The sequence below is a fragment of the Arvicanthis niloticus genome, chromosome 14 (genome assembly GCF_011762505.2).
Source record: "Arvicanthis niloticus isolate mArvNil1 chromosome 14, mArvNil1.pat.X, whole genome shotgun sequence".
Lineage (NCBI taxonomy): Eukaryota > Metazoa > Chordata > Mammalia > Rodentia > Muridae > Arvicanthis > Arvicanthis niloticus.
In genome coordinates, this window is record NC_047671.1 from 25,772,210 (window position 1) to 25,791,690 (window position 19,481).

The following is a 19,481-nucleotide window of genomic DNA, read 5'->3' on the forward strand; positions in this document are numbered from 1 at the left end:
CGCCTCTAGATTACAATTCTGTTGACTAGAATGTTAGTGCACTAATGATCCCTCTTAAAACATGAAGAATCATAATTCATTATTTCTAATTAACTCCATTCAAGGTTGGAACAAAACAGAAGACACACTGATGTAAACTCATCTCTTCCTGTATGTTAACAGTTTCTTTCTGTGGGTTGCCTTCTTCCAGAAAATAGGGCCTGTTTTAGACTTCTGTAGGACACAGTGACCCTCCTTACCCATAGAGACTTGTTCTAAGACTCCTAGTAGATTCTAAGATGAGAATCACAAAAAGCCCCATGAGTTCTGTGTTTTCTCTTACATACACACTTATGATAGCATGTTACTTCTACATGAGACTCAATAAAGTTCAGGACAATAACAGCTCATAAAATAGAATAATTATGGCCATCTACTGTAATGAAAGTCATTTAAAACTTGTGAGCCGTTTATTTCTGGAATTTTCCATTTAATATTTTAGACCACAGATGACTGTGGGTTCCTGGTACCATACCATGGAAAACCACAGGTAAGGGACCCCTGTAAATCTCATTCGAAAAGTGTTCATTCAAGGATGTTGGCCATGTGCTTTTGTTTTCTCTGCTGTTTTTGACATGTGGGGCTGCTTTGGCAAAGGCGAATAATATCGGTTTACTGCTGTAGACCATGGCTAATGGCTTTAAAAGAATTCTTCTGCAACTGCAGAATGAGCTGCCAAAAATATTCTCTGTGCCAAAGGATCTAGGTATGTCTGTTTCATTTATTGAGAAATTCTTGTTTTATCATGGCTAAGTGCTCACCAAGGACATAAAAACCTAAACCTCTAATGTAGTTGGGGCTTAAGGGAAGAAACCATATTTTAATGTATCCAGACCCATTTCTAACTCATGCAGATGGTGAGCGAGTACCAACAGCAAAAGTAGATGAGCCTGTAATATGAAAGACGTCAAGATACTCAGAATTGACAGAAGGCCTTCTACTATCTCCATGATACATGGACCAGTGGCTTAACCACGTTTATTCCAAACTGTTCCAGATGGCCTGAGCCAAAGACCATGACCTTATCTTGCCTGTTTGATTAAATTTACATTTTCTGGAAATCGCTTAGGGCCTATTTCTTACTGAAAGCTACATGTTCAATATCATTTGCATTTTAATTTTACCTATTTCTTACTGAAAGCTAAATGTGCAACATCAATTGCATCTTAATTTTACCTTGACAATAAAGTACATCAATTAGGAAGAAGGATTTTCTGAGAATTAAAAGAAAAAAGCCTGAGAGTTGATCAAGAAGATATGGAAAAACAGTGGAAATTGAAGGAAATTGCGGTATTTAGGTTTTCATTGGAAGTAGAAGTTGGGAAGAATAGCATCAAGCCCTCTTGCCATTTACCTTGCTGCTACCAATCCCCAATCTGCTCCTAACTATCAGTGTCACCCTCAGACAGGAATCACCACTCCTATAATGTGGTCCAGGCAGCAGCCAGCTGGAGCACTTGCCTTCTACTAATGGGCATGTATTCTTCACCACTGTCTGACTGGCTGCACTTCTGGAGTAGGTCATCTTCTTCAAAGAATTCCTGAGAAAAGGATCCTCCATTGTCTTCACATTGACAGAATGGAATGACATTCACAGAATGAAAGATATTTATATGTAGGCCATTTCTCTGGGCTGGAGGCCAAGAGAAATCTCTGGCCTGGTTAGACTGAAGTCCTACTCACAAAGCAAATTGGAATTCAGCACGGTCCCAGTGATGTCATTCCAAAAAATACATCTGTATTGCACTTAAACCAGTATGTCATTCACTCCTGAAACTTAGCCTTCCATTGTGTATCTTAAAATTATCTAAAACACTCCATCATGACCAGTTAACATAGACCCGGCCTCTACTGTCTTAATGGTCTCTCAAGACTAATTCAGCCTCACTTGAGATTAGTCCAGGCAATCCTTAGGGTTCCTTAGTCCTGTGTAATCTCCTGTCCTCCAGGAAACCTAGCTGGCCTCTGGACATCTGTGTGGTGGTTTGGAGATAAAATATTTGAGACAGAGTTCTCAGGAAAGTCAACTCCAGCCGAGTTTCCTTGGATTTGTGAACATCTTCTTAGTGTCCTCTAGAGAAACAAGGCTGAACTCTTTGCTTGTGCTTTCAGAATAAACCATCAGCAAACAACCTGAAGCAATCATTTCCAGTCATTAGCTGGTACATACACAACTTACAAACTAAGGGCCAGTTGTGGGGACTATTTGCCATAGTGACTAAAATAAAAACAAAAATACTGTGGATTATCACACGCACATGCACCGTGTCTGCTAGAATAGCATTTAATAAGAGGTTTGTGGGGTTAAGTGGATCCCTTCTCTTGTTCTCCTGTTTGCACAGCAAATACTTTAAAGACTCAGCCATCTTCCCAGCCCCCATTTCGTTATTTTTACTGAGACTGGGATTCACATTTTTTTCAACTGAGATATCTGGACTGTGGTTGCTTGCAAACTCCAGTCTGATGCAATCCTATTTGTCTGATTTTGCTTTTGTAACATTTGAGGAATCCAGAATAACTCATCTCATGGAAGCAGAGCAAAACGGTGCTTACTAGAAGCTGGAGAGTCTGTTGCGGGGAGTGGTCAAGTACAAAATTACTATTCAATGGGAGAGATAAACCAATGCTGTATTACACAATATTTAATTTAACTGGACTAAAACCATGAGTGAGGACTTCAAATGATGAATCTTTGATATGATGAATTTAATTACTATGCACAAAGGCCATCTGCAGACTGGATGTGGCAGAGATGACATTGAAGGAAGAAGTAGGTTCACCGAAGGGTGAAGCAGCAGAGTGACAATGAGTCCATGACTGTGCTGACTCTGTTCTCCTTACCTTGCAGGCTCAACATGGGAAAAGACCTTCCGGCAGATTGGCTTTGAAAGGTAAGCAGGGGTTGGCACGGTTAGTCACTACTGTCCCATCTTACTCTTCATGGCTTTTCTGTTGTGAATCAATAGTCTTGCTCTGGCTGCTGTGACTTGGTGACCGTGGAAATGATGTTACCTTATGTCTCTGAACCTCATGGTCTTTGTGAAGCTAGTGCTTTATTTTATAAAATCCTTGCCTAGTAGTGTTAATACTTCAGAGATAGAGGCAGGACGATCATCAGTTAAAGGCCAGCCTCAGCTACATGGTAAGTTTGGGGCTATTATGGATCACATGGAAAGTTGTTTAAAAAAAAAAAAACATAAAATACAAATAAAACGCCCACCATCTATAAAGAGAGAAATAAAGAAGAAATTGAGCATTGACGTGCGAACGCTTCTTGAGCTACAGAACACTCTGAAAGGTTAGCCCTGTAATTGAAGAGTTATAGCAGCTAAAGTTGACCCACTGCTGCCTCTGCCCCTTGCTTTAATACAAGGACATCTGTATTTATATTGGTTACTCACAACTGTTAAAACAGCTGCATCTTTCCAGCTCTAAGTTAACGCTGAGATCCTGTCACCTGCTCCTAAGCATCCCCCCCAGCCCCCGCAACTCCCCAAAACACAAGGAGATGACTCCCAGTACCTTCCAGAAGGTGGCTGCAGTGTCTACTCAGTGTTATTCCTTTGAGCCACCTGATCTTGAAACTGAAAGGGGCGGAGCAAATTCAACATCCAATATAAAACTTTTAATATGGATACAGCCATTACATCAGAGAGAAATAATTTTATATTGTTTCAGACGTCTTTTTGACTAGATCATTTTATTTAAAATTCGATGGATCAAGTCAACGGAGTGCTTAGAACATACAGAGGAAATAATGAAGTGCTTAAAATACTTCATTTTTTTTCAGTAGTGATAGAAAACAGTCCTCAGCCTGCCCACTGTGAGTGACAGCGCCAGTTTTGCCATTTTCCTAAGCAGATTCAGAAGATTTGTCTATTTCCCGATACACATGTCTTCTCTCCCAGCACCCTCACAGTTTAGTCTCCTGTAACTTCTTATAGTTAGTTCCTAAGGATAAGAGAGGTGAGTAGAAGAAGGATATTAGGGAGGGATGGACAACTCCAGAGTGGGGAAGGATGCAATGTGGAGTCTGCCACAACATCTTCCTTTTGATCTTTCTTTCAAGTTATGAAAAATTTTAGGCGTATCCAAAGCAGGGAAAATAGCAAAGTAGACATGCCAACTCCACCACTCAGCTTCAATAAGACTAGCTATCTTTTCTATGTCTTCTGTCTGTCTCTGTCTCTCCTTCCTCTCTCCGTCTTTCCCTCTTGCCCTCTCTTCCTCTCTCCTTCCCTCCCTCCCTCTCTCTTTTTCTCCCCTCCCTCCTCAAATATATTAAAGAAACTCTCTAGCATTGTGTCATTTCTCCGGTGTGTGTCAACATTCATCTCTGAAGCAGCAAAAGAATATTTTCTTTCAGAACTCCAGTGTTGCCATTCCTAAGGCTGAAAACATTAGTGAGTCTTAGGATCACTGAAAGCCCACTCAATATTTAAATTTCCTGATCTCATGAAAGACGGCACTTTTCTTGGTTTGGTAGCTTCTTTATTTAGATCAGTGTCCCACAACCCTTTCTGGCTTCTTTTCTTCACTACTGATCTTTCAAGAAACTGGACCTGACAATTGTCTTAGAGAGTACAGAACACTAAGTATCATGGATCTTTCTGCAAGGGTGTGTAAGTTCTTATTCTGTCTACTATGTCCTGTAAATTGAATCAACTTCACTTTTAGCATTTGGGAACAGTTCCACATCATCTTTCTGTCCTGACAGATCTGTTGAGCTTCATGGTTTCTGTCACAATGAACTGTCCCATGTTGGCCCAGATCATGTCCATCTGTTCCTCTAAAAGCCTTGTGTCTCTCCTGAGGAATGAATGGTTCTTTGAAACAACATCTGAACTCTAGAGAAACGCCACAGTTCTGAGTATCATCGATTTTAGTCCTGAAAGTAGCTGGAGCTAAGAAATATACTTTCTGAGAAAAATAAATATTAGATTTAGAATATTTCTAACTCAAGTGTAGCCTTTGGAAGTTTTTAACATTCCTGATTATTGGCTTTTACCTTCTTCTCTGAAGATAAATTGAGAGTTAAATTTCTTTCTTTCATTTCAAAAATACATATTTTATTTTCAAGATAATACTAACAAGATAGTAATAATCAGACTATAAGGTGTACTTTCCAGAATTGCGTATCTTAATTTAATGTTCCACGGATATATGTGATTGGGAGACTGTAAACTACTGCTGTTTAAAATTGTTTCCTTCTCTTTAAATAGTAATATGCAAAATTTTGTTTATAGGTTGGTATAGCTCCAGTGGCTAAGCTAATCTTTGAATATCTAATATTTGCAGGCTTTTTACTCTTAGAGATTGTCTCAGCTTCTTTTCCTGTGATAAAACGCTTCAACATAAGCAATTTAAGACAAAAAGTATTCTATCTCCTGGTTCAAGCTATAGTCCCTTACGGAGCAGTCAAAGGGGCAGGTGCTTGAGCCACCTGGCCTCATCAAATCTACAGTCATTAAAAAGGAGAAGGAATGATTATAGTCAGCTTGCTTTCTCTGTTTTAGTCAGGCCATGACTGGAGGCCCAAAGGATAGTATTGCCCAATTTTAGCCTGGGTCTTCCCTCCTTAGTTAACCCAATTAAGATAATTACTCACAGCCATGGCCAGAGACTATTCTCCCAGATGGGCATGGATTCTGTCAAGTTGACAAGCAAGACCCTCTCTCTCTCTCTCTCTCTCTCTCTCTCTCTCTCTCTCTCTCTCTCTCTGTCACACATACACACACAACCAAAAGACTACTGTGAATAGTGTTATACACATCTATATTTTGCCAAGTATCTTGAGGATAGACTCACTGGTACGAGGGAGCTAATCCACACAGAATACTGGTAAGCTTACCAAATTCCATATCCTCCCCCCCCATAAGTCAGCATCATTGCTCCCATCAGACATTTACATTAGTTTCCCTGGTGTTTGAGTATGCCGTCAATCTTGAGATTTTTCCCCCCATTTGATGAGAAATGGTATCTCAGTTTCCTTTAATACTCCTTATCTTGGGCCAATTTTCCATAAAGAATCAGTTGAGATTCTTCAGTGTCTCCCAAGTGAAACCTTTTGTGGGAGAGCGTCTCCTGAGATAGTCCCACCTGATTTTCATGATTGAAAATAAGCTTAATTCCTGGCTTACAGCATACCTCCCCCTTACTTAAGTAATGACTGATTCCATGATAACAGCTACCATGTACCAAACACTTACCAAATCATTTCTAGTTCATAGATGAGGACTTGGCAAAGTTTTACTCTAAAGGGACATAAAACACATCTCTTAGGGTTTTGCAATCCAAGACAAAAACTCCTGTTGCTGCTTCTTAGTGTTGCGGTTGGGCCAGGTTGCAGCTAGAGACAGTAGGTTTGGCTACCTTCCAAGAAAACTTTATTTACAAAAACAGGCCGCTGGCAGGATTGGATCATAACTGTCATTTATTGACTCCCACTATGGGCTATGGTCTCACAAATAACAAAGAAACTATGCAGGTTACTCCATTCAGTCACAGTCCTCATGTTAACCTGGGTTAGTCACAGGAGTTCCTGGTTCCCAACCCTAGGCTTTCAAATGCCCTGTCACATAGAATTTTTGGAGTATAGGTCTTTTTGTTTTCTTTTTTTTTTTTTTTTTTTATTCCTGTGCCTCTGGAGATCTAGCCTCATGCTGCAGGTCTTACTGACTAATCTCATTTTATTACCATGTTGAATAAAACCAGATGGTATATTACCTACACATCAATGCCTCCCTAAATCCACATGCTTCCAAATAAAAATACTATTAGGACACCTAGCAAGTGGCATGTTTATTTTTAAATTGTAATCTCGGCCATTGTTTTTTACTGCATATATAGCAGATCCACTGAGAGAGTTTGGTGATTATTCAAGTCTTCAAGTGTCATAAAATGCTGCTGTGTTTTCTCACTCAAGGGAAAGGAGTATTTTGTCTATTACATCATATCTTAAAATGGAACAGATGTAAGTCTCTGGAGCTATTGTGCCTGAGTAGGTGTGAAGACAGCCAGCAGAGCCATTACTTATGGCTTTGTTCTTTTCTCTCCTCATGGCTAACCTGATCATTGTTTTAATAAAAATTCAAAAATTCACCTTAAATAAAGTCTCAGGTCATTTTGTTTAATTGTAAGAGGTGATACCTTGTCATGGCAAAGTCCTGCTATGAAGTGGCTCATCTATCTGTAGGGTAATATACTATTTTTATATGACCTTCCCTGTAGGGAAGAAGTCATGTTGTCAAATGAACCCTCGACATTTCTCCAAGAAAAGAAAGGCACAGACTTGGTGTGCTGGTGGTGTGTAGCTGAAAAGAAAACCTATAGGATGTAGGCATAAATTTTCTGCAAACTACTTTTAATAAGGGTTTAACCTATCCTCTAGCTCACCACCAAGTAAAGGTAGTGTAAGAGTTACTAGCATATGGGGAAGTGGACCTGTTCAGCAGTAGTTCTCTGGTGGCAAGCTCCATCTTCTTTGACAGCAGTTCAGTCCTGTAGCAAACACCACATAGGACTCAGCAGCTACAGACCAGCCCTTTAGGAAGGCAGACCCCAGGCTTGAACCAGCGTTACAGTCCAGTCCTTTCAGCAAGCAGACAGCAGGCAGCTGTAGTTCAAGCCTGAAGAAACCTCCAGGCTCGCCAACTGTCTTAAGGTGGGGCTACAGGAACCTCATGAGCAGTTCTTGGGTGAGTTTCTCTCAATGACAGTGTTACTACAAGTTGAGCTCAACAATATTATGGAAGGCAAACCAATACATGTGTGTCTTTAGTGAAGAATAGTGAGGCAGAGCAAACCAAACAATTGATAAGTGCTCATCCCCCACTGTCTGTTAGGTCATGTTCATATTCCTTCGTCAAGGGTCCTTTCACGTGTCTGTTATATCCAAACATCTTTTCACCTGTGTCTACTTCAGGAAAACAGTCTTTCACATGTTTACTTTAGCAAGACATCCTTTCACCTGTGTGCCCCAGCAAAACATCATTTAACATAACCAACTTTTCAAAGAAACTAGACGTTTCCACTTCAGTAGGCTCTGCTCTACCTGCCTCCCACATGCAGTGCTTAGGGGAAACCCCCTGTGAGATATATCCAGATGTTTCCTCTCTGGATACCCTGTGACTGTACACACACTAGCAGAATAAATGGACATGGTCACTGTGACTGAATCCATGTTCAGCTTTCAAACTGTGTTTTCCTTGGGAACATCAGGACTTCATTACAGAGGTGTGCAATGAAGGAGGTTGCAGAACGTAGGTTTCTGTGTTGTTTGTCTCTTTCTGCATAATAGTACAATATTAATAGCCACACAACACAAATAGACTCTATTTGTCATTATAGAAAAAAAGCATGCTTAACATATTTAATCAAAAGCCCCACCTTTTTTCTGTGCAGATTTTCAAAGTATATTATTGTAAATATTTATAATTCATAGCCATCTGCCAACCTAGTCACAGTTATGCTAGGCAGGTGTGGCTGTGTAAACTCAGTGACACTCTGCCTATTCTAAGAGTTATGAACTGGGATGGCCCAAATTCTCAGAGGCTTAACACAGCAAAGGTTTGGTTCTCCTTTGGACACATGTGATGAAGGCCCTGGAATTCTGCGTGACACTGAGCATCCATGTCAAATGTCAATGGTGGTACCCATGCTTCAGTAAGATAGCATGAGTTCGGACAACTGTGCACTGGGTTTGAAATGCCAGAGGCATTCGTCACTGCATCTCACACTCTAGAGGAAACATTTAGGAGAAAAGCAGAAAGGTAGTAAAATGCTAGCCAAAGGCACTACACTAAGATCACAATCCAGGGTCTAGACATATTTTCTCCATCCAAAGTAAGCTGTGGGTTTCATCTGAGAAAAAAAAAATCATCAGGTAATTAGCCTGGAGCCCAGCAGCCTGCCCACAGTATGACAGGTTCCTGCTCTCAGGGCAAGCTGGCTGCTGCCTGTTTAAAAATAACAGGCTTTTTACTGATCTCTTGCCCATTTTCACTTAAAAAGCCAAGACTTCATTCTCAGTAAATGTGTGTTATCACTCCGAGACTCAGATGGCATCATGACATCATTGTTAACATTATTGTGTGTGTGTGTTTTATTCGATGCTTTCTTATGATTGTGGAATGAAACACCTTGTCACTCCAAAGTACATTTTAAAATGTAAAATAAAACACCAAGCTTAGCCCGTTACAGTGAACACATGTGCTCCTACAATTATCCACAGTGTAGGCAGATCGATTCAAAGGCTTGATTCTGTCTTTGGGGAGACTGCAGCCTTCTGTCTGCTGTCAGGCTTGTTGTACCCACTACAGGGAAATATCCACCCATTAGATACTTCTAAGTCATCACTGACTGCTTGGTCAGGCCTTTGATGAGACTATACCCAGACTTTCCCATGACAACTCTCAAGTCCTCTTACTATGAAATGCAATACGCTGTCTGGAAAGCCACTTCTGTGTCTCCTCCTTTGCACAGGTAAGTCGTTAAGTATCTAAGGTAAACTAATCTTCATTCTCCAGTACCCACAAGGGCTAGTCATTCAGAAGGATGTAGACTAAATGAAGGACTTCCTGACAGGGCTACTCAGGACATTTGGTCAGTGTTTGGAGAACTGGCTTCGACAGGACCAAAGAGACAGGCTCTAGTATTTTCTCTCCATTTCCTCACACCAGCTTGCTGGATGATGAGGCCATCTGTGGCCAAGGTGGACCTTCCTGCTGTGCATGGGAACATGACATGGCTTCATTCTTTTTGTCTATGTGCAAAATCACTTCAATGCTCTGACCTTTTCATCCACACAGCTCTGTTTCCATGTCTCTTTCCTCTAGCTACTGAGTTGACTCAATTGTCAACACAAGTGGGCATCCCTGTCTGCTTTGTTGTTGAATCCAACTGGCTTGGTGAACCAAATTAACTGGTGAGGTATTGCAGGAAATGAGGAAGGTTCTCGTCCTGCTGTAGCACAGTCAAGGAAGGTCACACCAACACCAGTCCTTCTGCCTTGCAGTGGGGTTCAGGTATAGTTTGAGGGTCTCCCAAAGGTGCATGTGTTATAAGTCTTGTCTCCAGGGTGGCTAGATTAGTGGGTGATAAGAGCACTGCCTTCAGGAAAGGCTGAGGCAGTTCTGGAGAAAGCAAATCATTATACCCTAGGTGTATCTCTGGCTCCTGAACAGTCTTTTTTCCCATAGTCCTTCAGCCTACTATGGTTGTCTGCCATGATACCTTCCATTACTAGGCACTTGGCAGAGGACAAGCAATCAGGCCACTCTGTTTTGCACTTTGAAGCTCTAAAAACCAAACAGGCTTTCTCTGTATGTGGCAGTCTGTCTCCTGTATCTTCTCATAGTTGTACAAAGCTGGCTGATGATCCTACTCTCTGTCATTTTCCCAGTCCCATCTTGTGATTCCCTCTAGGACACTCATATCTGCTTCCTCTCCGAACTCTTCCCACACCCTGAAAGCCACCCCTTAGACGCTTCTCTCCTGTTTTACCAACACTGGCTGTCTGCCTCTAAGATCAAGCAATGATCGTATTTATATGATTTGTGTATCATATAATCCTGCCTTGCCTCTCGGGTCTTAAATTATTCTGAGCTTCTTGGGAAAAAGTCCCCTTGTCACCTTGCAGCCTTTGATTCTAGCCACAGAATAGGGAAATAAGGAGCATGGAAAAGATGCTTGAAGACCAGATTAGGATCCTTGACACAACCCTGCTTTCATGTATTCTGTCCTTCTCCATACATTTCCATTGCTTTCAGCTTTGCCTTGGGAGAATGAGTAAGTCCTTTGAGAATGTAAGGCCAAATTTAAAGTTTTTATCCTCCAACTTTATAACAAGCTGATGGGGTGATGAAACTTAACATCATTTCTTCAGCTGATGGGATGCATGTTATTTAGAAATAATGAAGATGCAGACCCTAAGGACGGTTTCACAGTATGCTGTTCCATACAGAAGCTTAGACCCAAGAATCAAGAGAAAACCACCAAGGAAAATATAGGTTTTCATTTTCAGAGTGGCTTATATTCTGAACATTCAAGTTCAGATCATAAATCTGTGAACTGTAATGTATAGTATGAAAGGTAATCGTTTAGATCAAGATGTGTATTTCTTTGTCTTGCCTCTTGAGGAGCCTCCAGATCCCCAAATCACCTCATTGCTTTAATCCTGTCTACAAAATAAGGAGGGGTGGCTTCAGCTGGAGCTCAGCAGTGTGGTTTCTAAGCCCACAGTAACTCACACAGAGGTAACGCTGCAGCCCTTTGGGTTAAATGATTCACTTTGCACTTATGTTAGATGTCTTTTAAAAAGGAATGGGAATCATTCTGCTCTAATGAAAGCACTTGTTGGGGTAACTACCTTAACAGAACTTCATATGGTTTTATTTGTGGGTTCATGGTAATAAATGTTGATCTTCTAGAAGAGGGGCCTGTACATTTTTTTCACAGCATGGGTATATATAAGCACTCCTGAAAATGTTAGCAAGCTATTTTAAAATTATAAAAGTTGTCAAAGGAAGGCACTAGGGCAGCGGCCAGAATAGAAGGCTAGGCAGATGGTTCAGGGGCTAAGAAGACTTCTTTAAAAGCATAGGGACCTATAAAAAGCCTGAGCAGGCAGGTACAGCATGGTTGGTGGGTAGAGGTGGCGTGGGGGTGAGGGGACTAGTGAATCATGAGACCTCAACTACCCAACATCCTAGTTGAAGCAATGAGCTTTGGGTTTAGTGAGATACTCTGTTCAGGAAAGAAGAGAGAGGAAGGGAGGGGAAAGGGAAGGAGGGAGGATATTCTGCTCTATATTCTGTATGTTTGTGTGTGGTATGAGTATGTATGTATGTGAGTGTGTGTATGGTGTGAGTGAATGTGTATGGTATGAGAGTGAGTATGAGTGAGTGTGTGAATGTGTGTAAGTGTGTGGTATATGAGTGTGTGCAGTATCTGTATGTTGTGTATGTGTGCAGGGTATGAGTGTATGGAGTGGTATGTGAATGGGTATGGTGTGTGATGTGTGAATGTGTGTGGTGTGAATATGTGTGTATCTGTGTGATGAGTGCAGGTGATTTACATTTTCAAACTGTTGAGTTTTACCTAGAACTTTGGCTTCCAGCTTGTGAAACGACAAGTTTGACCTTCTTTCATCCCAGCGGTGGTCTTACTTAATAGGCATTTGGTAAAATGATCTATTTTTAGAAAAAAATGTTATCCTTAATCAAAACTTATTTTCTTTCAAAACATGACTGAAAAAAAGTGTCTCCTTATTTGTAAGCTCTTTCTCTGTTGGATTGGGTCGTCGTAGCTCATAAAGTCCCGGAGGCAATAGATGGCAGTTGTCAGAACCAAGGCAGGGTTCCAGGGTGTTTACATTGGCACCTTGTTCTGCGTTGGAGGTATCCTCATGATGGCTTGGGTTTCACTAGTACTGTGAACAGACAAGCCGTAGAACACATCCCTTAGGGAGTTCAAGTCTGGGTGTTAGCAGCATGCTGGGTGGAAAACATAAGATGGCAAGTTGTGCTATCTGATGCAGGGTAGAACAGAGGCATGGGGCCTGTGAACCTATGAACCACAGTGTCTGGGAGTGCTGTGTTAATAGCTGCTTGCCTGCAAGCTCAAAGTTTGTATTTGTATTGATTCTACATTCTATGTATGGGCTAAAAGCAGATGTTTCATAGCTTTCATTAAAATAAACTACATTTTCTTTGCCTCAGTCAGTGACTCACCTTAGCTAAGGACAAAGACGCTGTGCTTAGGTAAAATGGCACCTTCTATGAGAGTAGATTTAATAAGAACTGTCTCCGCTTTCCCTTAGGATCATGGGAAATGCTCCACCCCCCACCCCCCAAGCACATACACACATTTTCATACAAACCTTGCTAAATGAGGCCAAAGTCTCTAGCAAACAATTACATCATCAGACCTATAGCCTGTGGCTTCCTGCCATAGGTAGTGGGGAGAGGAGACAGAAAGACCTCCCATGAGTGGTAATTACCGTGTTTCCTTCCTGTCTCCTCTGCTGTCCACCTCAACCACTGCTCTCTCAGTAGTTAAAAACCCCATAGAAGCTTTCACCAGGCAGGACTCTCAACATTCGGGGTTGTCAGACTTCCCCGTCATGTAACATCTCTTCTCAACCATGCAGCTGATCATCCTTGGGAGAGGAACAGTCTCCAACGTCCGAGGGACTCCAGCACATGGGCTCTCCTTTCTAGACACCTCTTATTATTAGAGAGGATCCCACCCTTTCTTGCCCAAAGAGGGATTTTTTTTCCTTATTCCATTGTTCTAGAGAGAAAAATGTGAATGTAAGAGGGTCATTTACTTACCTGTAGAATTAATTCCAAGTCCCCATTTGCAGAGTCAAGCAAGACTCCAGGGGCAGATCTGATGTGGGTAGAGAGGGAATGAAGAAAAGAAACAGAAAGCGGGCATCGGGTGGTCTGGGCTCTTGGTTTGGCTATTGTTTTGGCACTGGGGAAACTGTAGTGCCTACTCCCCACCCCCAGCCCAGCCTTTTATTATAAAGAATTAAACAGAGCAGGGTTGTTGTCTACAACTTAGTCACATGGGTGGGGTTGTTGCCTTTCAGAAAACAAGGAGGCAGAGTTTATGGTGTACAACTGGACATGGAACAGATTTAGCTAATCTCAGTAGGAGCTATCTCTGTAGAGGAGCGATCTTTCAGCTGCACACCCCCATGAGAAAGAAAGTATGGTAGACGTTTTCGGTGTGTATTGTCAGCATCCACATATGGGTTAGAGAGGAAGGCTTCACCATTTCCCCTGAGCTTTACCTCTGAAGAGAAGGCTTCCATCCTTCTGCGGCTTGGTGTCTGTGATATGCCTGGCTTGTGTCAACATGCACATTCACTTGGAACTTCACTCACTTAAGGCATCCTCTTCTCTCTACACCCAGCCTGGTACTCAAAGTATCACTTCCCCAGTAACATCTGCTCTCCTTAGCCCTGTCTGCTTTCTCTCTTCTAGTCCATTCCTACCTAGAGTACGAAGGCTTGGTGAAATATTGTAGCGTCTTCCTTGTACTGGCTCATCTTTGAAGCCTTTCAGAAAACATCTCTCTCTCTCTCTCTCTCACTCTCTCTCTCTCTCTCTCTCTCTCTCTCTCTCTTTCTGTGTGTGTGTGCATGCTTTTTACTAACACTGATTTTAGTGTATTCTTATTTCTTTTAAGTAAAGTTTTTACCTCTTCCATAAATGATTTGTACAATGTCATGATGCAAAGAATGTATAATGTAACCATCCATTGCATAGGCGTCTATAGGCCTTTATGACATTCTTTAAGTACTTAGAAGAATGTGTAGAGTTTCGATCAATTTTAGGGAGCATTGTCTATACCAGAGAAAAACTTTATTGACTGGCTGACTGATTGATTGATTGATTGATTGATTGATTAAGGAATTATCCTGGTCTGGCAAAGAGTGAGTAGTAGATTCTTTTCTAAGGTTCATGACTTCACTTGACCTGGGAAATTGTGTAGTATTTCAGTGCAGGCATGATTTTCCTCCTATGCACTGGGCTTAATCATGTTAACAGCTGTTGGTTGCTACCATCATGTGAGTGCCACTATTGCACCTTCATGCATTTGCTGCCATGTTCATAATTGCCATGCTTTATAGATGTCACAGCTAAGAAGGACTGTTTAACTGCTCTTCTTCCTAGGCATCTTGCATAGTATTTTCTGGAACCATGAAATCTAGGTCACAGAAAAAGGTTTTCATATAAGATCCAGATCAAATCATTCAAGTTCTGTAACCTATGTGTGAGATATCTTCAGCAATAAGGGCCCACCCTCAACTCTTGAGAGGAAACCAAATGCTATATCTATAATCTATATGGTTTTGGAAGTTACGTGGACTTCCCTGACCAGTCATTTAAAAGGACATTTCTTGTGCCTTGTTCTGGTTGTTATTGTTGTGGTGGTTTGTGCTTCTTGTGGGAAACATTGTCTTTACTTCCTTCAAGATGTGTGTGTGTGTGTGTGTGTGTGTGTGTGTGTGTGCATGTGAGTGTACATGCATATAGATGTAGATATAGATATAAACATACATATATGCAATGAGTAAATTTTAGATAAATATAAACTAATATTTCTTAAGGCTTTATCAAACAATCTTGGTGGTTTGTCCCACCTCCTTTAGTATTGAGCTCTCTCTCTCTCTCTCTCTCTCTCTCTCTCGCCCAGGTGGAAGCCCCTCCCCATGATTCCATCTCCCACTTGACATCACCTGTATTCTACTATTCCCTACCCAATTGCCCTCCTTGGTCCTTCATACTTGGCTGGTTTCTGTGGTTAGTCCATGTTTTATACTCACATCTAAAGATTTGGAGATAGAACCTACAGATGTGAGAGAACACACAGCGTTTGTCTTCCTGGGTGTGAATTACCTCACTCAGTATAATGTTTTCTAGTTCCATCCATGTACCTGAAAAATTTCTTGATTTATTCATTGATCAGTTTAGTTGGTCATGGGACATGAGTCAGGTTTTACACATGCTGACCAACTGTCCTACCATCGAGCTGCAGCCACAGCCCATGGAGGATTTTAAGGCTAACAATTACATTTTATGAATAGAAATGAATATTCGGATCCTTTTATTACATAAAGAGTTGTTCTCATTTTAGGGGCATCGTATAAAAGAACTATGATCTGTTAGTTACAGATTATATTTTCCTTTTAGCCTATTAGTATAATTCTAGGAGCTATCCAGTTTCCTTTTAAAAATGTGACTGAAGTTACTTGAAACTAGTAAGCCATCAATCTTATTCTAGCAGTGAAGACTTTGGCAGCCATGGTTGAAGAAAGAGGAAGTGATATTTAGTATTTTAAAATTTTGCATAGGAGTCTTATTATTCAAAGAAGTTGAATTAAAGTTGAGTACCCCATATTCAAAGTTCTTGAGACCACATGAGTTTTACATGTCAATGTTTTTTTAAAATTTGGAATATTTTAATATACATGTAAACATATAATATACATACAATTGCTTGAAGACTTAACCCAAAACCCATTCATGTGCTATACACACATAGCCTGCAGGTAAAATTTGTAGGATATGCTTTATAATTTCACAGATGAAGTAAATCTTCACCTTTTCACTTAGATCTCTGTTGACTCAAACAGTTGCAGAAACTTGAACATTTTTGGATTTCAGACCAATGATGCTTAGCTGAATTGGATAGCCACAGAACAAAACACAGCCATAGCTTGCTCCCTTCCGGACATGCACATAGCAGAGTGGAGCCCTAAGCCGGATGCAAGCATCTCCCATTCTGATGTGTGAGTAGTGAGAGGCTTGAGAGGGCAGCATACACAGAGCAGAAGGAGAACACTAATAGGTACACACACTAGTGGTACAGGGGAGCTCAACCATTGAGTTAGACATAGCCAAGCCTCACATGGCCACAAAGAGCTCATTGCAGATGCAACATATTGATCCGCTTACCATAAAGGGAGAAAAGATTGTTTTCACTTGGCCATCATGAGAAATGTTTGGGTTTGAAATCCTCTGCACGCTGTTCTAACCAATTACATTTATTTACTTAAAACTCAACAAAGATAATCGAATTCCGTATGGGGCAGGATGTAATTGCAATGAATGCACTAATGCTTTCACATTGGAACACTAATGGACACAGACCACACAGTGCGAGGAGGGATCCTTGGTCTTCAGAGATGTGAAATTGAGAACTTAGGCTTTGCCCCAGGCTGCTGGATGGTCACCAGCACTTTCACATAATGGGCGTTTAATTTCTTGAAGAAAAGTGATGGTAGACAGTGTTGATGCTTCTGCTAGACTCATCCACTATTACCGGGACACACAGTGAGAGTGGCTATTGTTTTTGGACTAGGGGGGATACTACAGGGCAATGAAGTAGCCTCACTCCCACTGCAGAGTGATATCTCTTCTTACTGTTTGAGGTAGACATTGTCTCAGTCAGTTCTACCTCTGGACATGCTGTGCAGCCTGCTCCTGTATGACACCAAGCAGTGGTGTCTTTCAGTACCTGGTTCTAGTTAGAATCTCTAATATAGTCACTGGATAAGGTCACAAGGTCACTGACTTGCCCTGCCCATCAAGCCAGAAGGAGCCTACAGCCCATGGTCAATAAGCACTTCAGAGATGTATGTTTCTGAGCCAACAAAAGCCATCTGAGTTGTCTGAGGGAAAAAGTAGCCATGCAGAAGCAATAGTTCAAACTGTTTCTCTTAGAGAATCTAGGGAAAGCCACTGAACTATGAGAGGCATGTAAGAGCACAGGGCAGGGTGCTCCGCATAGGACTGCATGGCCAAGGGCCATGCAGACAAAAACAGCGTTGGGCTGGAGTCAAGAACCAGAACTCAGAAAGTAGTTTGCATCTTGGTGAACTGAGAGGGTTCCTATTGTCACTAGGAAAGATATGTATACAGGGGCTGCAAGAGTAATATGTAGGATGGGTGTGACTTGACCTGTTTGAGTACAAATGATCCTGGCTGCAAAATGTGGCCCAGCTGGAGATGCTCCCCTCTTGGAAACAGGTTGGGTTCAAAGATAAAAGCATTTGAATTATAAGAGCCATGACTCATTCTAGGAGTGCTTATCTGTTATTCATTTATGAAAATAACAAATCTTTGTTTAAAAGAAAGTATCCCAGTACCTTAACCACAAACCCATAATTCAGTCCTTTTGTCGTTGACCATGAACTGTTAAAACATATTTTCCCAGAATTTCAAGTAAAATAATTCACAAAAGCAGCAGTTCCCACTGCATCCAGCATTGTTAATTTTATCCTTGGCCTAAAGTTTTGTTAGTAGGGAAATCCCCGGGGAGAGGGCCAGCAACAGCTTCTGTTGAGATGCTCAGGAAGACTCAAGGGCCTCTTGGGCTGTATTTCTTTCTGACAAGTGACTTTTTGACTGTGACCATGAACTGTTCCTATGTTTTCTACAATGTCAATGTCATTTTCAACAGGTACACAGTCACAGCTGTGGCCTGTCCAAGATCTTTATTTTGTACTGAGGCCTTGTTAGGTTTGAGCTACTACTGAGAATTCACTTTTCAGTTTCACCTTGCCTCAAGTTTGGTTTTTCTTCCCCCTCCTCTTATTCCTTCTCTGTAACCTTCTCCATCTCTCCAAAGCCACTGATCAGAGTTTTGTTCTGGTGGCTTTGCTGTTTGGGTCTATTCTTTTGTAAGGAGAATGAATAATGAGCTTTGGCTTTTGTGTTCCTTCACAAACTAGTGCTTTGAGGCTTCCCTGGGAGCTCAGGAAGATCTGTACAGATTCTCTGGAAATGACAACATTTCCTAAAGGTGTATCAGGGGAGGGAGAGGGTCTCATTCACCCAACATGACTGTCATGCCAGTGTTGGTTCAAACTTCAGGTGTCTAACACCACGTAGTGTTTTTAAAGATGTATTTAAACAGAAATGATGAAAAATATTCTTGTAGTGAAGATACCTCATTCTCTCACATGCACAACAAAGCACATAGCTAAATTTCCTTGAGGAACAAAGTAAACTAAATACAGATTGCATATCACTACATGAAAACTCTTTGTAAAGTACAAGTGGCGCCTTCCATAAAGATAGATTCTATAGATTGACTGAGAAAAGCAAGTTTATAAGAAGGGTCTGGAGAGGGTCCAGTGCCAGAAGAGAATCTCCAGCTGCACAGACTCAAAGATCCCCAAGCTAGGAAGCATGTCACTTCAACTTTCTGGGTGGAGAAGAGATTTACATTCCTTCTCTTTAAGGAGCAAACATTTGTGCTTAACATTTAATGCCTGAAAACTGCCCTGCTTCCAGGTCACCACCTCCCACAATCCTCTGAGAGGGTGGGGGCCTCCTGGGTATCCTCCCCCACCCTGGCACACGAAGTCTCTGTGTCTAGGCATATACTTTCCCACTGAGGCCAGACAGGCAGCCCAGGTAGAAAAACATATCCCACAGGCAGGCAGCAGCCTTTGGTATAGCCTCCACTTTAGTTGTTTGGGACCCACATGAAGACCAAGCTGCACATCTGTTACATATGTATCTCAGTTCTGAACACTTACGCCCCAAACATAAGGGCACCCACATTTGTAAAACAAAAAAAAGAAAGGAAGGAAGGAAGGGAGGGAGGGAGGGAGGCAGGGAGGGAGAGAGAAAGGAAGGAAAGAAGGAAGGAAGGAAGGAAGGAAGGAAGGAAGGAAGGAAGGAAGGAAGGAAGGAAGGAAAAGAAAACATTGCTAAAGCTCTCACCAGTTAACAGATCATCCAGCAAAACCTAAACAGAGAAATAAATGAAACTAACAAACATTATGAATCAAATATATTCTATATATTTCACCCAAACACAAAAGATACACCTTCTTCTCAGCATCACATTTTTTAAAAGAGAAAATTGTGACTCTAACATAGGCCAAGACTGAGTGCACTGCCTGAATAGATAGT

General features: G+C 41.4%; 1 protein-coding gene across 4 annotated transcripts in view; it reads left to right on the top strand.

Annotated features, from left to right (window-relative positions):
* Positions 1-19,481, top strand: part of Piezo2 (piezo type mechanosensitive ion channel component 2) — a 368,801-nt gene that overhangs the window by 194,103 nt on the left and 155,217 nt on the right. For all 4 annotated transcript variants that reach the window (XR_013103651.1, XM_076912558.1, XM_076912560.1 and 1 more), the window contains exon 4: positions 2,888-2,930. Coding sequence is in view for 3 of the 4 variants with exons in the window: in XM_076912558.1 (XP_076768673.1) it covers positions 2,888-2,930 (43 nt within the window). In the remaining variant the exon portion in view is untranslated. The remainder of the gene's footprint in view (positions 1-2,887; positions 2,931-19,481) is intronic.